This window comes from Microtus oregoni, unplaced genomic scaffold (assembly GCF_018167655.1).
Source record: "Microtus oregoni isolate MIOR12 unplaced genomic scaffold, Mior012 000006F_ref0000085, whole genome shotgun sequence".
NCBI classification, from domain to species: domain Eukaryota; kingdom Metazoa; phylum Chordata; class Mammalia; order Rodentia; family Cricetidae; genus Microtus; species Microtus oregoni.
The window spans coordinates 28,064,201-28,085,425 of record NW_024543065.1 but is presented as its reverse complement, the minus strand read 5'-3'; the positions used below and the strand labels follow the sequence as shown (position 1 = coordinate 28,085,425).

Sequence of the window (21,225 nt, the reverse complement as noted above, 5' to 3'; positions counted from 1 at the left end):
TTGCCTCTTTGAATAAAATGAGCCTGAAAGTCTTCCATAACGATTGGCTTCATCATTCAGTGCTCCTCAGAAGACTTTAGAGTGGGAAACAGGGTGTAGGAACACATGCCTGGAATCTCAGCCTTGGGGAGGTAGAGGCAGGGGGATCAGACGCTAAGGTCAGTCACAGCTACATAGCAAGTATGAGGCCAGCCTGGGCTACACGGGATCCTATCTCAAAAACAACAGCAGCAATAACAGAGAATGTGGGGGCTGCTGAGATGGCTTAGTTTGTAAAGGCACTTGTGCCACCAATCCCCATGACCTAAACCTGACCCCCGGAACACACATGGTAGGAACAGAGAAGAGTTGTTCTTGACTTCTGCATGAGTGCCACAGCATGTGGGTACCCCTCCCCACAGGGTGCGCGCACACACACATGCAATAAATAAATAAATAAATAAATAAATGTAATAAAAATCGAAAAAACATATTTGGAATAGGAAGGTTCTAATATGCAGAATATGGAGTATTCTCATGTCTGTGACAGAGTCAGTCAAAGACAAGATGGTGATTGTTTAACACGAGGGTTTGGTAAACGGTTTACTTAAAAATATTAATATTCCATCTACATGATTTTGTATTTGTTTGTTTGAACTTGTAACCATCGTGTCTCAACTTCCTTGTGCGTGCTGAGACTATAGTCACATGCATCCACACCAGCGGTCTCCCATTCTTCACAACTGCACATGCTACCCGTGCCCAGCACCACCACTCCCCCACCCCACGCCCCCAGGGGCACTCCCAGGAGGCGTGGGTTTCCTTGTGGTTGCCCTGGTTTTAAGTTTTAATAAAATGACAACTCACGTTCTCCTAGACAACTGCCACGCTGAGAAACCTGGCCGACTCGCCTCTGACGAGAAGCAAGCTCCTGAGCCTCGGGGCTTTCCCCCAGCTCTGCACAGTGCTGGAACACTACATGGATGACAAAGATGTCTGTACCAACATCGCCAGAATATTCAGGTAGGTAGACCAAGACAGCGAAGACCCCTCATTAAAAATGCTGCACGGGTTAGTCTTTGTGACCCGGGTATGAAGTCAGGTCAGCAGGAAAGAAGAAACCTCAGCTGAGGAATGGCCGCCAGCAGATGGGCCAGTGGGTATGCCCGCTTGCATTGCTTGATTAATGTGGGGTGGCCCAGCGCTGTGGGAAGCACATCTGGACAGGTGGACCTGGGCTATCTAGAAGGTTGGCGGAGCAAGCTGTGGGAGGCAAGCCCTGGACTGCATTCTCCATGGCCCCAGATTCAGTTCCTGCTTCAATGTCCACCCTTACTTGCCTTCCTTCGGTAATGGCCTGTGACAGGGCCATCAAACAAGCCCTTTCCTACCCCGAGTTGGTCTGAGTCAGTCACTGTTTTATCACGGCAAAGAGAAGCCAGCTGGAGCAAGCGTGAACATGCATCTTGAGTTCCCTCTAGTGTGTGTGTGTGTAACTAGGAAGGAGCCCCCCCTCCCCGTTGTGCTCATCTACAGACAACATTGTGAAGGTAATTTAAAATGCCCAATTGAGGCTGACCTCTTGTGTGAGAGTAATGTCACTCTCTGCTTGCCGCCAGTCTCTCCCTTAGGAAGGCTCTGCTAGCCTCATGGGTGTGTTACTTTGCTTGGATGCCTTTGTCGCCCCTTGGAATAAAGAACGATGTACCACAAAACACATCACAATTTTTGGCATACTGGAAATAACACTCAAGGGCTTTATCTCAAAAAGGAGATTGCGGATTCAGATGTGATCTGGTTTAATTTGTAATAGTTGTTTTTGTAAGGTCTCTGGTGGGCCCAAGAAGGGCCCTGAGACAGACTGCTGGAGTGTGGAGTCTTTAGGATATTAATGCCTCGGGAAGGCAGACAGATAGGTAGATGTAGTTGGATTTTTTTTTAACTTTTGGGGACCTGCCACCCAGCTCCCAAATAAATACTTGGAGACTTATTATTACTTATGAATTCCCAGCCTTAACTTGGCTTGTTTCTAACCAGCTTTTCTAAATAAATTATCCGGTTTCTCTTTCACTATGTTTTGCCTCTGGGCTTTTTAACCTTTCTCTATTCTCTATATCTTTCTTTTCTCCTTGCTCTGTGACTGGCTGTTCTGGCCCCTGGCCTCCTTCTCCTCTCTTCTATAGGTTTCTCCTCCTATTTATTCTCCCTGCTGGCCAACCCCACCTATCCTTTCTCCTGCCTAGCCATTGGCCATTCAGCTCTTTATTAGACCAATCAGGTGTTTTAGGCAGGCAAAGTAACATAGCTTTTCAGAGTTAACCAAATGCAACATAAAAGAATACAACACATCTTTGCATCAATAAACAAATATTCTACAGTGTGAATGAATTGAACACATCTTAAACTAATAGTCCACAGCAGGTGGGGCCTCAGAAGAGAGAACTAAGAGCCGGCATGGCAGAAGTGGTGACTTTTGTTTTACCATTCTGAGGCTGAGGGCATTTTCACAGCACATACCTGTAGCCAGGTGCTCTGGTTCTCGGGCGGGAAGCAGGAAGGGTGCAGGGGGCAGGATAAATGTCCGGCACCCCTTTTGATATAAACTACTTCTCCAGGTGACACCTGCAAGTCTGTAAGGTAGAGACTTACAGGCAGGCAGTGCTCCGTGGGAGTTGTGGGTGTCTGCCAGAGGGCAGGGCTGCTGCATGGACTGTGGCCTGGGCAGCTCGATTCTCACATCATATCCTTAGAATTTCGTGTCAGTCGTTTGGACTCGGACTCACACATCACATCACATCCACATCACATCACATCCACATCATATCACACATCACATCACACATCACATCACATCACACATAACATAACATCACATCACACATCACACATCACATCATATCACACATCACACATCACACATCACACATCACACATCACATCATATCACACATCACATCACACATCACATCACATCACACATCACATCACACATCACACATCACACATCACATCACACATCACATCATATCATACATCACATCACACATCACACATCACATCACATCACATCACACATCACACATCACATCACACATCACACATCACATCACACATCACACATCACATCACATCACATCACACATCACATCACACATCACACATCACATCACACATCACACATCACATCACACATCACACATCACATCACACATCACACATCACATCACACATCACATCACACATCACATCACACATCACACATCACATCACACATCACACATCACATCACACATCACATCACACAGCACATCACACATCACATCACATCACATCACACATCACATCACACATCACACATCACACAGCACATCACACATCACAACACACATCACATCACATCACACATCACACCTTTGCACTTGCTCTGCCCCTCACTTGATAATCACTGAATCTAGGTCGTTCAGCAGTAACCAGGTGGTGATCAATTTCAGAAAAGCCTTAAGTTATGCATTTACGTTTTCCTTCTATGAGCATGGCCAACAGTCTTACAAGATGATACCCCCCCCCGTCTCTGCTCTCTCTCCCTCCCCCCTCCCCACAGTGGTAGTGGTTCAAAGTCCTGTCCTCTTACCTCAGCCTCCTAAGAGTTAAGATGTCCTTTAATACAAGTTAGTAAATATTCCTATAAAGACTTCTCATCCTTTCCAGATTTATTCCTAGGTCCTTATGGAAAAGTCACTACCTCAGAGGCTATGCTGATGATTGTAAATAGAATCAATATTTACTTATTAATTTTATATTCAGGTATCTGGTGAGCATTATGTCTAAGAGTTTGTCTATAGATTCTCTTGTAAATTGCCTGCAAATGAGAATGATTATTTTGCTTTTGTCAAAATATTGCAACTTTTCTCCACCTCTTTTTAAAATTTTAATTAATAAATTAATACAGTGAGATAGTCTCACCCCATAGTCCAGGCTGGCCATGAACTCCTGGCAATCCTGCCTCAGCCTCCTCTCCCCCATTGAGAGATGATTTCTCTGTCTAGTACTGACCGTAGTAGAACTCATTCAATAAACCAGACTGGCCTTGAACTCAGATATCTGCCAGCCTCTGCCTCCCGAGTGCTGGAATTAAAGGGGTGTACCACTACCGGCCCGGCTAGAATTCACATGTGGCCTCTTGGTTATTAAAATTGCTTTTCATGTTTAGCTTGATGTTTAGTTTGATGCTTTATGGTTTTTTTAAATTATTTCTTTGATCCATCTTGCGAATAGTTTGACTGTCATTAGTTTTTTATTTTTGTAAAGATTTATTTTATGTATACTGTGAATGCCTGCATGTATGTATGTACACCACGTGTGTGTCTGGTGACCTCAGAGGTTGGAAGAGGCTGCTTCCTCTACTGGAGCTGGAATTACAGGCTGAGCCACTTTGTGGGCACCGGAAACTGAGCCTGCATCTGTGTAAGAGCAGTCAGTGCCCTTAACAGTTGAGCCGCCTCTCCAGCCCCCAATCATTAACCCTCCACTCTCCAAGTCGCTCTTGGTCGTGGTGTTCATCACAGCAATAGAAAGTAAAGTCGGACACTATGCTGCCATCTCCAGGGCTCTGCCCCTCTTGGGAACAAAACCCAGAGGCTGATGCTTGCTAGACAAGTGTTTACCACAGAGCTAGGTCCTCAGCCCCCTAACGAAAGACTTTTAAAAGTTCCCTCTGTCCCCACAGTGTAGCACAGATAGCAAGTCTCTCTGTGTTTCCTCTGGACTTTGTAAACTAAACTTTATCTTTGTAATCTAACTGACATCTTTGGACAGTGAATCACTCCATTTCTCTGGACTGAGACATTTCTGTACTTGTTTTCATGAGCTGGCATGGTCTACATTTAGAGTTTTACTATGTGCACTTGAATGAAAGAAGATAGAATTTACTCTTTTCCCCTTTGTCCTTACCCGCAGCAAACTGACCTCTTACCGTGACTGTTGTGCAGCCCTGGCCAGCTATTCCAGATGCTACGCTTTGTTTCTGAGTCTGTTGAACAAATACCAGGAGAAACAGGTCAGTCGTGCGTTTCTTTCCTCGGTGTCCTCAATGCCTGTGCACTGGTGTACTTGTGGAAGCCCATGCTACGTGAGTTTATGCTTTTAACATGCTGGTTCCTGCCAGAAGCTTCCATGAGTGGTACAGTAGCCCCAGGAGGCAGTGGATACGTGTGAGGATAAAACACAGAGTGATCCAAGGCAGAAGCTGCCTCCCTGAGATGTGGTTGTTATGGGCAGCTCCCAATTTAGGGTGTGGACAGCAGGACACAGTGCCTGCATGAGCTGACCTGGTGTGGGCATGAAGTGCGCTGGCTATTTCAGTAGAAGGATGGGCAGAAGTCCTGCCCATCAGCATTTTTACAAGAACCACAAGGGATTTAACAAGCAGGCACAAGCTTGGGATCCTCTACATGGGAGGTACTTTGAATATTGTTTTAGCCTTTAAATTCACTAATTCTTTGATCCTATTGTATTTTACAATGTGGAATTTCAAGATAAAGCAATTGAAGATTTATGTATTTATGTGTACATATGTGGGCCTGAGTGTGTGTCTGCGTACCACATGCATACAGGGACCCTAGGAAGCCAGAAGAGGGTGTTGGGTCCCCCGGAAGTGGAGTTATAGGTAGTTGTAGACACCTGATGGGGGTCCTGGGGACTGAACCTGGGTCAGCGCAGCAAGTGCTTTAGTGAATCAGGAAAGGTGTGTAATATGTTTTTTACATTCCAAACTTACATTTGTCCATTTAATTATTTGTTACACACACACACACACACACACACACACACACACACACACACAATGTGTGGAGCTGAGAGGACAATTTGCACTAGTTGCTTCTCTCTCTCTACCAGATGGGACCAGGGATTGAGATCAGATCATGTTAGACAACAAGTTCCTTGCCCCAGTGAGTCTTTAGGTTCCATAACCCAATGAGGATTCTTGCTGACTGTATAGTTGTTTTCAGTGATGCATTTAGCCAGATGTGGTGGCACACATCTGTGATCCCGTACTTGAGAGGTGAGGGAGGAATATAAGTAGTTCAGAGGCAAACCTGGGTTACATGTGAGACCGCCTTAACATAACAAACCTCACAGATGACTTCTCTCGTATACTCGGTACAAATACTAACATTTCGACTATGTGTTAAGTAGAGCCTTCTTTTATTTACCTTTGTAAATGACTAAAGAGACGTTTTAAACATAAACTCAAATATATTTATTTTTATTTATAGCAAGTTCTTAAAGTTGCTTAAGGTGCAGCAGCTTCAGGCTGCTGAAGTCACATGTCGACCAGGGTGACATTCATCCAAAACTTTGTCTTTATGTCAGGCCCAAACACCTTAAAACATACACCCTATTGCCACCAAATGGAACTGAATTTGAATTTTCCAGCCAAGTACTTCTGCTGAAAAGGACTACGTTTGTCGGCTTACAATATTTTAGCCACTTACTGTGTTTTTAGTGATATAGAAATTTCTGTCATTGCTTCAATTTAAAGATAAGACCTTGCTGAGAGTCCTGGTAAGTTCTTAAGTCAAAAAACGATTTGCAAATATTTATTTGTGTATGTACACATATAAGAGACATGGGGCGGAAGTCAGCGGGACAGGAAATAGACAGCAGAGGGCAGACAGCAGAGGCAGGCAGAGCCTTGCTGAGTAGCCCAGGCTGGCCTGGCCTCACTTCGGAATCAAGGCTGACCTGTCCTTGAGATTCTCCTGCCTCAGCCCCCTAAGTGCTGGAATTACAGGCATGTGCCACAATACTCTGCACCGCACGTGAGTTTCCCTCTGAGTATTTGGGCTGCAAGCCCTTCACATGAGTGTGAAGTCCTACAAACTGTGTCCTTTTAAAGACTTCAAGATGAGAGAATTTCTCATGTCAGACAATAAGTGAACTTGCTTAGTCTACTTTAAAGTGTTCACAGCATGCTGTTCACTTGTCCACCAAGCACTTCTTTTTCCCTCCCTTACTTCCTCCCTCCCTCCCTCCCTTTCTTTTTCTTTTTTTGTTGTTTGTTTGGTTTTTTGGACACAGGTTTCTCTGTGTAGGCCTGGCTGTCCTGGAACTCACTTTGTAGATCAGGCTGGCCTCAAACTCACAGAGATCCACCTGCTTCTGCCTCCCAAGTTCTGGAATTAAATGTGTGCACCACCACTGCCCAGCATCAAGCATTTCTTAATTTAGATTTTGTAAATGAAACTATCTTTGTAATCTGACTGTAATCTTTTGACAATGAATTAATTCAAAAATAAACCTTGTTATTTTGGACTTTTTTCTTTTGCATTTGGGGGAGTCTGCGGGGGCTGTGTTTTGGGGAGTGAACAGTGCACTCCCGCATATGTCCCTCTGTAGGCCAAAGGTCAGGGTTGGGCATCCTCCTCTCCTGCTGTCCTCCTTACCTTTTGAGACAGGAGCATTCACAGAAGCTGGAGCTCACTGACTGTCCAGGCTGGTTGCCAGCATGGCACCACCCAGATCTCTGCAGTGCTGGGATTACAAGCGTGTGCCACCTCGTGCAGCTGTTCATGTGTGTGCTGGGAATCTGAATTTAGGGAACCTGAAATCATTCTTGCACAGTGAGCAGGTTAGCCACGGAACCATCTTCTAAGCCCCAGGATTTTCTTTTTTTAAGGAAAAAGAAAAGAGAAAATATGTTTTTTTTTTATAGTCTGGAAAGAAATTTTTTAGGTGTTATAGTTAGAAGAGACTTCTACACTTTGTCTTGTGATTGAATTTTGTGGTCTTTGTAATTTTATTCCTCCATCATTGTTGTCGTTACTGCGGAGGTTTTGTCTGGGTGGCCTAGATGACTTAGCTGGAGAAGTTCTCTTTTTGCCTTGCGTTAAGGTTTTCACGGGCTGGGGACATGATGGCTTATAAGAGAATGAGTTTGCTGCACAAGCGCCAGAACTGGGGCTCCTCCAGTACCTATGTAAAAGCCAGCCGGTGGCATGGTGGCCCCCGCAGTTCCAGTACAGAAGTCCCTGAGGTGAATCTGGTTACCTGGACTAGCCACATTGGTGACCTCTGAGTCCAAGTGAGAGACCCTGCCTCAGTATATAAGGTGGAGAGTCATTAAGGAATATGGTGGATGTCACCCTCTAGCCTTCACATGTCCTGTACATATGCACACACTTGTGCCTGTGCATACACACACACTCACCACCATACCACACACACAAATGCACACATTCTCTCACAGACATACATATATACATACACCATATACATATACTACAGACTCACACACGCACATTCATATACACAGACCACATACATTCACACACATTCCACACACACTCATACACACCCATATTCATACATATATACTACACACACATTCTCTCACAGACACACATACATACCACACACACTCACACCCACCACATAAACTCACACAAATACCACATACACACTCATACACACACCTACCACACACTCACAAACATACACCACACACACACACACACATATATATACCCACAACCCTGACCTATATCCATATTGTGGGTTGTGCCATGTTCAGCTGTCATATATCCGGAGCCACATTTTTGGGGTGACTCCTAGTCCTGGCCACGGGGGATTCATATGTTCCAAGGCAGGGGCCTGAGGATTAGAAACGTTAGATAGGAGGAGCAGAGATAAGAAAGAAACACAGAGACAGGATATACCGGGAGGGCAACTTAGTGGATATTAAATACTGAATTTGAGTTTTGAATTCTGAGTCCGTCAGTATTTAATTTTGCATGCACTTTTATAATCCAATACAAAAGGCGAGAAAAAAGTAAAAGCCTGCTTTAACATGATCCAAAGAACAACCAGAACAGTTACTTGCTCCAGTACTTGGGACATCAAGCTTTTAGCTCCTGAGAAGAACAGTTGATGTCTGGGGCACTGAACCCACCCTAGACCAAGTATCCTGAAGGCAGCCACTCCCTACGTCAAACCTCCTATTTCAAAAAAAAGGAGCAGAAGTAAGCTTGAATTCTCTGACCTTGTGGTCAGAGTGAAGAATCTACCTCTAAGGGCCATCCTAATGTCCAAAACACCAAGTAACCACACCCTAGGCCAGGATACCTTGTTTTGTGCCACACCACACCTTTGGTCAAGAACTTTGGAAGAGCGAAAATCAGCTCAAACTCTCTGACCTTCAGACAAGGTGGAACAGGAACTGAACAACAAAGGGAAGACCGAACAGTGACATAGTGATAATGGAAGCCCGGAAGCAGTACCCCCTGTGCTCCCACTGACAGAGACCTGTGAAGACAACAGCTGCAGGCCTGTTGCCCTGTGCCTCACCCCCGGGCATGGTTTTCCCTTCACTACCCACCTTAAGCCAAAGAAATGCCTTCCCAGAGTTCAGTGAAACTCCACCGTGTGCAATGCTTCGATGCTTGTGTATTGCTCCATGGGTGAACTCGTCTTACCTCAGGAAAAGTGAAAGTATTCAAAGCTCACCAATAAGGTGTGAGGGGAGAAAGCATGGCTTGACAATGGCCTCAGTCTTTAGCGGAGTGGTCTCACTTTAAATTGGCTGTTGACTGATTGAAGCCTAGCCATTGTGAAGTTGCACCTAACTTGTAGGTGTTAGATGGTAGATAGGGTCACTGCAACAGTTACGGGTCCATTACCCTATAAGCTGTTTTTCTGGTGTATTTCAGTTACTTTCTAAGGCAACATATAAAAGAAAGCATTTAATTTGGGCTTCCAGTTTCAGAGGGTTAGACTCTATTATGGCAGACCGAAGTATGGTGGCAGGACCAGCTAAAGACCTCACATTTTAATCTATAAGCAGGGAGGCAGAGAGAGGCACAAACCTCAAAGCCCAACCCTAGTAACATTCTTTTCTAACAAGGCCATGCCTCCTACTCCTTCTGTCTTAGTTAGGGTTTCTATTACTGCAGAAGCACCATGATCACAGCAACTCTTTTAAGGGAAAACATTTAATTGGGGCCGGCTCACAGTTTCAGAGGTTTAGTCCATTATCTTCATGGTGGGACTTGGTGACATGCAGGCAGACATGGTGCTGGAGAAGGAGCTGAGAGTTTCACATCTTCATCCAAAGGCAGTAGAAGTAACTCTGTGTCCCATTGAGCATAGCTTGACCATGGGACACATCAAAGCCCGTTGTTGGAGGCCACTTGTTTGTTTCCCAGCCACCTAGACTCCTGAAATAATCACTCAGAAACAGTATTATTTAAATCACTGCTTGACCAATCACTTAAGTGTATTCCTAGCTAGCTCTTATATCTTTGGTTAACCTATTTCTATTATTTTATATTTTACCATAAAGCTTGTGGCCTACCAGCAAGGTTCTAGCTAACAGCTTGTGTCTTTCTCCTCTGGAGGCTCTATGGCGTCTTCCTGACTCGACCTGTTCTCAGTATATATCTTTTCCAGCCTGGCTATATTCTGTTAAGCCATTGGGCAAAAGATTCTTTATTCATTAACCAATAAAAGCAACACATATACAGAAGGACTTCCCACACCAAAAGCTCACCCCCACAGTGACATACTTCCTCCAACAAGGCCATGACTACTCCAACAAAGCCATACTTCCTTATAGCCTGGTCTTTCTTTGAACCACCAGCTCCCAAATAATAACACAGAGACTTCTTATTAATTATGAAAGATTGGCCTTAGCTTAGGCTTGGTCCCAACTAGGTCTTTTAATTTTTTAAAGTAAACCATTTATATTAATCTACATTCTGCCACATGGCTTGTTACCTCCTCTATACTGTATGCCTGGCTCCCTCCATGTCTCATTCATTGGCGAATCCCATGCCTCAGATTCTTCCCAGAGTTCCTATCTCCACCCAGAAGTCCTGTTTATCCTCACCTGCCTAGCTATTGGCTGTTTGGCTCTTTATTAAACCAATCAAAAGATGCCTAGGCAGGCAAGGTGAAACAGCAACATATTTACACACAGTGTGATCAAATATTCCATAATACCTCTTAATAGTTACTTTCTATGAGGCTATTTTCTTTCAAACTACCACACCTTCCCCAAAATTCTTTCATGTGGGGACTAAGTGTTTAAAATATACATGTATCGTGGTTATTCTCATTCAAACCACCATAGTTTCTAGCCCCAAAATCTTATTGTAATATTCTTGCTTTGTTTTGTTTGTTTGTTTGTTTGTTGTTTGTAAACAGAGATTACTTGTTTGTTTCCCCGGCTCTCTAGACCCAAATAATCACACAGAAACTATATTAATTACAACACTGGCCAATGGTTCAGATGTATTTCTAGTTAGCTCTTACATATTTAATTAACTCATTTCTATTAATCTATGTATTACCATAAAGTTGTAAGGTTCTGGCATCGTCCTCCTTCAGCAAATACATGGCATCTGCCTGACTCTGCCTTCTCTTTCCCTGCATTCAGTTTAGTTTTTCTGCTTAACTCTATTCTGCCCTGCTATAGGCCAAAGCAGCTTCTTTATTAACCAGTGGTAATAAAACATATTCATAGCATACAGAGGGGAATCCCACATCATCTCCCCCTTTCTGTCTAAATAAAAAGGAAAGTTTTAACTTTAAGATAATAAAATTACATAAAGCAAAACAGATATATAATCTATTTGTATCTGAAAATTATAACTATAACTATTTGTTTTCAACTTTATCAAAGACTCCAGAATGATATAATTACCTAAGAAAACAGGAAGTACATTGTAAGCAACTTCTAAAAGTCTATAATTGACAGAGACATCTTGATGCCTGGACAATCACCCAAAGTTCTTCTGTAACATTGGGGCATCCATCTTCAGCCTACAGGCCCATAGTATCTGGCAGATTTTTCCATGAAGAAGGAAATTTGAAGGACTGTTTTGCCTATATTGGCAATTTGTCAGGCACTTTCTTCTGTGTCCTGAAAAATGTCTGGCAGACTCTTTCATAAAGCAGAAGGACTGTCCCACCTTCATTAGGCAAGTTCAGCAGTCATTTTTCTGTAGGTCCTGCATGTCCAGTTCATACAGCATACTGTCAAGCAGTCCAGGCAAAAACAGTTTCTTGCCCAAATGTGTAGCCTTGTCACATTAAAGGCAAATTTCATAGCAAGTTACTTTGATGCCCATCAACCTCTTTGGTGTAATTGGTACTGCCAGAAGTGGATATGTCTCACTGTTGAGAAAAGTCTAAGTTCTTAAAACATTTTAATGCTATATTCTATAGGCTTTTGAAGTATTGAAGATTATCTAACTGAAATATCTCTCTATATATCTAGAAAACCTAACTAACATGACTATAAGTTTGACTATTATAAATGACTATCTATTAATTTGTAATTTTTAATTATACATTTTAAATGAGCTGCACAAACACAATACCTTAAACAAGAGCAAAAAGACATGAACACAGTGTAACAAAATCAACCTAAATTTGCATCAATAGATCAGAATCCATACCAATTTAAAGTATTCATTTCTATATCATATCCTCCTTATTTCCATTAGCCATTTTTAACCAACCTTTTTAAAATGAAAATAAACATTTATAAACAATCATTTTGGGAATTTGGGCATTGTTTTCTCCAAACTGCTTTATGATGTTTGTTGGGTGAAGTATTTTTATGGTTCATAGAGACCTTTTGAGGGGGTCTTATTCTATCAAACCACAACAGCCAGGAAGGAATCCATAAGTTTTCATCTTCTATGGAAACAAAAGCAGAACCTCTTTTCCATAACATATTCCTAAACTCAAATTTTGAAGTCAAGATACCTTTAAAATATATATGTTGGTTTGGTTTAGCATTCCCCAGAATCAAATGCCTCTCTGGAATAAAAAATTCAAAGAAAACACAATAATATGCATAATCCAAACTCTCTGGGTATATTCTATCTTTACATGGCTTATTTTTTTCTATTAGTTTTTAATATTTATTTTATTATCTTTGCTCCTTTAATCTATGACTGTCTGTACTCTTTCATATTACTTTTCCATCTCTTTAAAGACTGTTTTATTTTTAAACGATTTTTTTTATAACTGTCTATACTTTTTTTCCCTCTCCTCCTAAGCCTACATACATTTTGAAAAACACACTGTGTCTCATTTAGAAGTCTTTTATGTCTAAATTTGTCCTATTATGTATGTGAAATCTTTTTCTGGCAATCATTTCTTTTAAAATGGTAAGCAGTGTGGTCATCGCAGCCCTGAATGCTGGCTCCTTCTCTCTTGGCCTTTTACCATGGTGGAGGTACATTCACCACCAGCTCTGGGACCATTGGGTGGGAGCTGTGCTCATCACCTCAACTCTGGGAAGCAGTTGGCCCATGCTGCCACCAAATAACTAGAAGCACGCTTTCCACAATCCCCATTCAAGTGGTCCAAAGACCCCCCCCAAAGGGCCAGAACCATTTGCATCAGCAGCATGAATCAGGAAGCCGTCTCTTAAAGGAGCTGCACAGTTTTTGCTCTTAACACTGAGTCAGGAATCCTTCTCTTAAAGGAATCATGCTCCTGCTTGCCTTTCTAGCAAACAAATCCTACCCGAGAAAATACTGCTACCAAAAAGCCATGCTTAACTCTGTTCTTTTGTGTCTAGAATTGTTTCCCAAGCTCTCTCAAGGTTTTATGTGGATGTAGTTGTCCCGTGTTAGCATCATTTGTAAATGGAGACTGCTCGTTTGTTTTCCAGCTGCCCAGATCCAAATAATCTCACAGAAACTGTATTAATTGCCATTTTTTTTTTGTAATTACACTGTTTGGTCAATGGCTCAGATGTATTTCTAGTTAACTCTTACATGTTAAATTAACCCATTTCTATTAATCTATGTATCACCATGAGACTGTGGCCTACTGGTAAGGTTCCGGCATCTTTCTCCTTCAGCAGCTACATGGCAACTGCCTGACTCTGCCTTCTTTCTCCCAGCATTCAGTTTAATTTTCCCACCTACTTCTATCCTGTCCTTCCATAAGCCAAAGCAACTTCTTTATTAACCAATGGTAATATTCACAGCCTACAGAGGAGAATTATACATCAGCTGTTGTTGTTTTGAGATAGGACCTCAGTAGCCCAGGCTGCCCTTGAACTTGCTGTACTCCTGAGTGCTGGAACTAGAAGTGTGCTACCATGATTAACACTCATATCTTTTTAAATGCTTATAAATGCTCAGTTCTTCATTATCATATTGGCTTCCTCATTAGTGAGATAAATAATGTGTGTGTGTGGGGGGGGGTAGGGCAGAGCTTAAGGTCTCATATAGCTCAGGCTGGCCTTCAGCTTGCTAGGCAGCCAGGATTACCTGAAGCTCCTGATCATTCTGTCTCCACATACGGGTGTACTCCATCACACTCAGCTGAGAAATAATTTTTAAACTGTTAATTTTTATGTTATGTTTTTAACTTTTGAAAATGTATCTGTGGGACTAGAGAGATGACTCAGTTGTTAAGAGTACCTGTTCTTACAGAAAACCCAGGTTTGATTTCCAGTCCTCACATGGTGGCTCACAACCATCTATAGCTCCAGTTCCAGGAGATCCCATGCTTCTTTCTGACCTCCTCAGGCACCAAACACATATATGGTGACATATGTGTGAGCTAAACACAGATACACATACAATGAAATAAATAAATATGAGAATGAAATTTATTTTTTCACAGGTATCCCTTATTATATCTTTTACTTGAGTATTGCAATGTTACAGTTTTGAGCTTTTTTTTCTGGTAAGAAAAATACCTAATTTATACTTTCCTCCAAGCCAAAATATTTTACAAGAGCAGGGAGAGTAGTCAGGCTACAAGGAAGTAATTATGTGTCTCAATTGCTTCCTCAAGTCATTAACCAAAGCGCCCATAATTCTCGTACCAAGAATGTTACTTATGCAGATGCCTTGCCAACTGCCAGGAGCTCCCCAGGGGACACAGGCCATGATGTGGTGAGTGTCTATGTGTGTGGTGTCTGTGTGTCTATGTGTCTGTGTCTATGTGTGTGGTATCTGTGTGTGTGTCTCTCTGTGTGTAGTGTGTGTCTGTGTGTATGTATCTCTGTGTGTGGCATATATGTGTGTGTGGTATGTCTGTGTGTATCTATGTGTGTGGTGTTTGTGGTATGTGTGTGTGTCTGTGTGTATGTGTATGGTGTATGTGTGTGATGTGTGTATGTATGTGTGTGTCTGTGTATTATGTGTCTCTTGTGTGGTATGTGTGTATCTGTGTATGTGTGTGTCTCTGTGTTTCTGTGTGTGTGTGTGTGTGTGAGAGAGAGAGAGAGAGAGAGAGAGAGAGAGAGAGAGAGAGAGAGAGAGAGAGGCTCACATCGGTGACTCTGGGTGTGGAAAGAATGAATTTGGAATCTGTGAGACGTGTTGGAACCTGTAAAGTATTACAGAATATGTTTTCCTAATACTCCAGTATCTCCCTAAATATTTATGTTCTCCTGGTTTGGAGGAGACGTACTAATAACTACCCCCTTCTTCTCATACTGGTGGATGCCATAAAAACAGCAAAACAGAAAGGGTCGATTTAAAGTTACTTCAGATCAGCACAGGCCCCAGGGAACAGCCCAGACCAAATTCCCACCCCACCCCTGATAAATAAAGCCAGTTTCTAGAGAGTCTAAACTTCAAAATGGAACTCAGCCCCATGGCAACTTAAGCAGAATTATTATTGATTGTGATTATAGTGTTGTATGAGCTGTTTCTGCAAGATTAACCTGGGTTGTAGAAATATATTTGAAAGTGTTGTGGTCTCTTAGTGTACAGAGATGGTAGCAAGGGCTTTGCCATCGGGAATGGTCTGCTACACCTTAAAGTTTTGTTTCTTTCTAAGTCAGGTGCCCCCACTAGACATTCCCAAGAAATTGACCTAATTAACCTTCAGAGGGTTCTAGAAACTCACACTTCATATTTCAACTATGCCTGATCTTGTCTCTCTCAGAAGCTAAGCACTATTAGTTCCTCTTAATTAGTGTTTGGATAGGAGACCCTCATTTCTTTACAGGGCCCTGGGTGATGCTTGGTTCTGATGGAGACTGTGGTTAGTGCAGAGTGAGTTCCAGGACTGCCAGGGTTACACAGAGAAACTCTGTCATGAAAAACCAAAAAACCAACCAACCAAACAAAAAACCCCTGTGGTTTGGAAAAGCAGTTTTGACCTTCATTGGGACAGAACACCTATATAATAGACTAAAATGAAAAGTCAGCTAACTGAATGAGAGATTGCTTTCTCAGTAGACACCCAAGTACAATGTGGTCCAGAAGATGAAATGGTGCATATGCCACTGTAGCCATTAAGTGTGCTGAGTCAAACGCTGACAGCAGTAAGTAGTAACGGGGCAAATAAATACAAATGAATTCAGTCCCTAAACCCTGGGTTCCAGTGACCATCACAAACCCCAGCCTGGGAGCGTTCTGATGACTCTGGCCTATACTGTAGGCTACTGTACTCAACTACAAGAGGCTGAGCAAGGAGAATTGCAAGTTCAAGGCCTGCCTGGGCCACAGCAGAGTGCTTTCAACTTTGTGAGACCCCCTCTCAAGAAAATATTTAGAAGAGGACTGGAAATGGGCAGGGCCATGTGGTAGAGCTCTCGCCTGCTGTGGGAAAGGCCCCAAGTGTCTGTCCCCAGCAACACAAATAAAATGTAATAAAACCTGTGGGAGACTCTTGTGTTGCACATCCAAGTTTTATTTTTATACGGTATTTCGGTCATGTGATATTCACATGCATTTGTAAACATTGCTTTTTAGGTTGAAACAGTTAAATCATAAAACTTTATAGTTTAAAACTTTAAAGTTTCCTGAACTCATTGCCAGTAAGTTGGAGCAAACCACGACCTCGCATGTTCTCATGTCTTCGCTAGGGTTTAAGTGAGGGTAACTTGCCGTTGCTGTGATGAAAGACCATGACCAAAAGCAACCTGGGGAGGAGAGGATTTATGTCACTCACAGTTCTATATAGCATTTCATCATCTAAAGCAGTGAGGGCAGGAACTCAAGCAGAGACCATGGAGGCAGGTTGCTGGGTTCAAGTCCAGCCCAGTCTTCAGAGAGAGAGCTCCAGATAGCCAGGGCTACACAGAGAAACCCTGTCTAAATAACTGTCTTGAAAAACAAAATAGAAAAAAATATTAATTTAACCTATGAAGAATTCTAATCCAAGTTTGTGAAGACATCAAGGGAAAAGGGATTTATGAGAAATTAGGCGCGGTCTTCATTTCCTTCAGGATGGATCTTCATGCTGTCCCAACAGCATGTATTTAGACAACTTAAAAGTTAGCATTGATTGGCCCAATATAACTAGGAATATCTTGCATATTGAAAACCTAATGTTGAGGGTCTGAAGAGATGGCTCCGTGGTTCCAAGCACTGACTGCTCTTGCAGAGGACCTGGGTTGGATCCCAGCACTCACCTAGTGACTCATAAGTGTCTGTAAGCTCCGGGTTCAGGGGATTTGATGCCTGCCCTCTCCTGGCCTTTACAGACACCTGGCTCACACCCATGCAGTCAGAACACCCATACGCACAAAATAAAAGTAATTTAAAAATTAACGTTGAATAAAATTAAGGAAGGGACCCCCAGTGGGCCTGGGGGGGGTAACACAGGGAAGAGGGGCTGTCCAGTGTGTGAACGGTGCTGGGTCAGTCCTGCCCTCAGAAGCAGCAGGGAGAACCAGAGACAGCCAAGCTCCACAGAGCCTTTTTGTCCGTGTCCATTTCTTATTTGCACCCCTCATCTGACTGGAACTGGACTGTATTCTCTGTGACACACACAGTTAGCTAATCTTTGGTAGCTGCTCTGAGAACGCCCTGCGTGCCTGTCCCCTGTGCTTCCGAAGCACTCTGCACTTCTGACTACGACATGGCTTGTTGCCAAGAGCCATGCTAAAATGGAATCAAGATAACTTCTATAGCTGTGTGTGTTTTTAAATCTTTTTTCTTTTTCTTTTCTTTCTTTTTTTGTTTATTTGTTTATTTACTTATTTATTTTTTGCTATTGTTTGAGACAGGGTTTCTCTGGCTGTTCTAGAACTGTTTCTACCGACCAAGTTGGCCTGCCTCTGCCTCCTGAGTGCTCAGGATCAAAAACATGGGCCACCACCACATGGCTTGAATCTTTTTTTTCCCTTTTCTGATATGTGATCTTTCTATGTAGCCTCGAGAGCATGGAACCCACCAGGCTGGCATTGAGTAGGCAATCTTCTGTCTCTCCCTCCAGAGTGTTGGAATTACAAGTGTGTGTTAGGATTTCAAAGACCTTACAATCTGAAATCCAAAACACACACCTCTAGTCCTAGCACTAGGGAAAGTAAGGTAGGAGGACCATGAGTTAGATACTAGCCTGAGCTACAGAGTGAGTCCCCTGGACAACCCCCCCCACCACCACCAAAAAAAAAAAACAAAAAAGCTTCATACTGACGAATGTCACCTGCACACACAGGGTTGGGGGGACGAGGGGGCAGGGAGTGGTGCTGGAAGCTGCGGCCAGCCGCTTCCACAGCACGCTGAGAGGGAAATCCTGCTTAGAACTGGGGCTCACTTCTGTTGGGAGATCTAAAATACTTCTTCCCCATCTCCTGCTGTTCTGGTTAAAGGGAAAAAAAGAGAAATTATATGAGAACGTCCCCAAAGCAAGCGTTTGCCCGATTGCTAAGTCTGATCTCATCCTTTAGAACAGGTTCTAAGTGTACTGCGAGTTAAAGAAGAGGTAGGATTTCATGTTTTGTTTTGTTTTGTTTACTCAGAGATCTGCCTGCCTCCGCCTCCGCCTCTGGAGTACTGGGATTGAAGGCCTGCGCCACCACGGCCCAGCTGATTTCACTTGTAATTCCTATACGTCTGTGCTGTGAGAATGACTTAATAGGCGTGTGAATGTGTGTGTTTTCATAAAGCCATGCTGTAGGGGTTAAAGCTGAGAAGTATTCAGTGGTTCCTCAGCTTAATCCCAGGCTCCAGGCTTGCTTTATCCTTGGCATGGCTCTCTTGGGGAGCTTTGGAAATGCAGGTTTCTGGGTCCCACCCTGGGTAGTTCTGATTGAGGTCTGAGGGGACACAAGTGCCCATTTCTAAGGAACTCCTGCAGGGGCTTGGAGGATGTACAACACGAATGGTTGGGGGGGGTCACCCCCTACCACACATCCTTCAGTGGGTGCACAGAGACTTTTAGGTAGACCTCCAGAGGTCTGCAAACGCTTCCTCAGATCATCCTGGCATAGCATGAGTGTGTCACAGCAGAAGCAAGTGGCGAGCCTGCCAAGTGAGCATCTCCGGAAAATGGTGAGATTGTCTCATTTGCCTTTGCATGGGCAGCCGACAGTTTCTGGTCTGTTGGCTCCCTGTGTGTATACTGGGGGAGGGGGCACGTTAAACAAGTGCCTCAGCACGGAGCTTCTCCCCAGCTAGAGACATTTTCTTCAGGAAAACAAGATGCTATGTTATATTGTGTTATGCTAGACTCTTCTAATTTCCTCTACCAGACTTTTGTCAAAACAAGTTGTCCTGGGACCAGCTGCCATCCTTGGCAGGCATGCAGTACCAATCAGAGTAGCCCACTCATGAGGGATGAGACGAGGGCTCTTGGGACCCTGAGAATGACCGGCCCAGGGGAGGGTACGTGGAGTCAGCCAGACAGCCTCCAGTTGTTGACTTGTGTTGTTGACTACTGTCATTAAAACAATCCAGTGTTCACGTCGATTTTCCCTTTTGGGAGAGCACAGTATAGGCCCATCTGAACTTTGTGAGTTTGCAGCAGACCTGTGTGAGGGTTGTGTTCTATCCCTGTTGATGGCACATCTTAAGCCCAGCCTTGGGGGAAGCGGGCGTGGTCTGCAGTTGATGGTTGTGGTCTACCCCTGGGGGCATCTGGTTCAACCATCTCTACAAAAGCTCTCCCCCCCAGCCTTCAGCATGGATGTCCACCTGGACAACAAGGGAAGTACTTCAACTTAGAGATGTGTAACTAACCTGTTCAAGCTCCTAGACACCATCAGGTCTCAGTGGCAAGACAGACAGAGTTGCCATCAGTCAGATTGAAAGCCACGCTTTCCAGTTAGGTAAGAATTCCTATCAAGGTCCAGTTAAAGGACAAATCTCCCTTAAGAAATAGGCACACATTGTCTGCTTTCTGGTGTAAATTGCATTTGGTACAAACCAAATGTGCAAACAGATGGGCTTAATAAAGGAAAAAGGAGCAAGCCGTGTTGCTGAAGCAGGCCTGGTTTCCCAGGCGCCTCTGATGTCAGTGCTACTACATTTAGAAGCTCAGTAAAATATGCGTGGGTTTGATTTTTGGAAGAACATGAAGGGATTTTCCCCATTTCTTCTGTAAATATCTGCTGGGCAGGAGATCTGGTAAAACGCCTGGAGTAAGACTTACATAAGGGTGACAGCCTTTGACAAAGGTCATCCGCAGTTCCGAGAGAATAGCCCTCATCTACATTAGTATTCAGTCACCTTAACCCACTATCCCTCTGGCTCTTTGTACTTTTAAATGGGGTGACTTTCTTTTTTCTTTTTTAAGCAGAACTAGCAGATGCAGGATCACCAATGGAGTTCTGCAAACTCTGTTGGGAATCACCAGACTGGTCGTTGTTTGAGCTGTGTTTAAAATCAGCCTCTTGTTCCATGTAGGTCCATTTAGACCCCTAAGAGGTCCCTCCAATCAGGCACGCAGGGTGAGCCCTGATTTGGACAGTGTGGGCATCGTGTTGTGGGAAGAGAGGCCTGAAATGGCAGGAGGTGGAGTCTGGAAGCCAAAGCCTTCCCACTTATCCAGCTCCATTGCTACCCAGGCTTTCAGCAGTAAAGAGATAGCCCCCCCACACCCACCCCCAGCCTCTTCGCAGCTCTGGAGGATTGGTTAGGAAGGTGCCTCCACCCCTTCCCCTGGTGTCTTTGTGTGGCAACTTGCTCCCCCTGGCTCTCTGCCTCCTCCCTGGCAGGAGTGTGCCCTTTGGCTGCCTTCCCAGCCTCTCTGCAGGCGCATTTCCAGCATTTCCAGTGGGGGCCGGGAGAGCATTTGGCTGAGCTTGCTCCTTGTTCAGCCTGGCCCTTGTTCTGCACCCTGACCCGGCAAGCACAGTGGGCCTGAGCTTGCTCAGTCCTTCCAACTCTTGCTGCCCATCCTTGTGGGACCAGCTCTTCCCCGACTCAGCACAGAACCCAAACGCCTTCAGGTCTGCGGCTCACCAAGGAGCCCAGCACAGCGAAATTCAGCTGTGGCCCTGGGAGTTTTGAGTGGCAGCCACATTCATAGGCA

The 21,225-nt window shown here is 43.9% G+C and overlaps 1 protein-coding gene across 3 annotated transcripts in view; it reads left to right on the top strand.

Annotated features, from left to right (window-relative positions):
- Armc2 (armadillo repeat containing 2) overlaps positions 1 to 21,225 on the top strand; it is a 109,615-nt gene that overhangs the window by 66,769 nt on the left and 21,621 nt on the right. For all 3 annotated transcript variants that reach the window (XM_041654012.1, XM_041654011.1, XM_041654014.1), the window contains exons 11-12: positions 857 to 1,002; positions 4,936 to 5,035. In XM_041654012.1, coding sequence (XP_041509946.1) covers positions 857 to 1,002; positions 4,936 to 5,035 — 246 coding nt within the window. The remainder of the gene's footprint in view (positions 1 to 856; positions 1,003 to 4,935; positions 5,036 to 21,225) is intronic.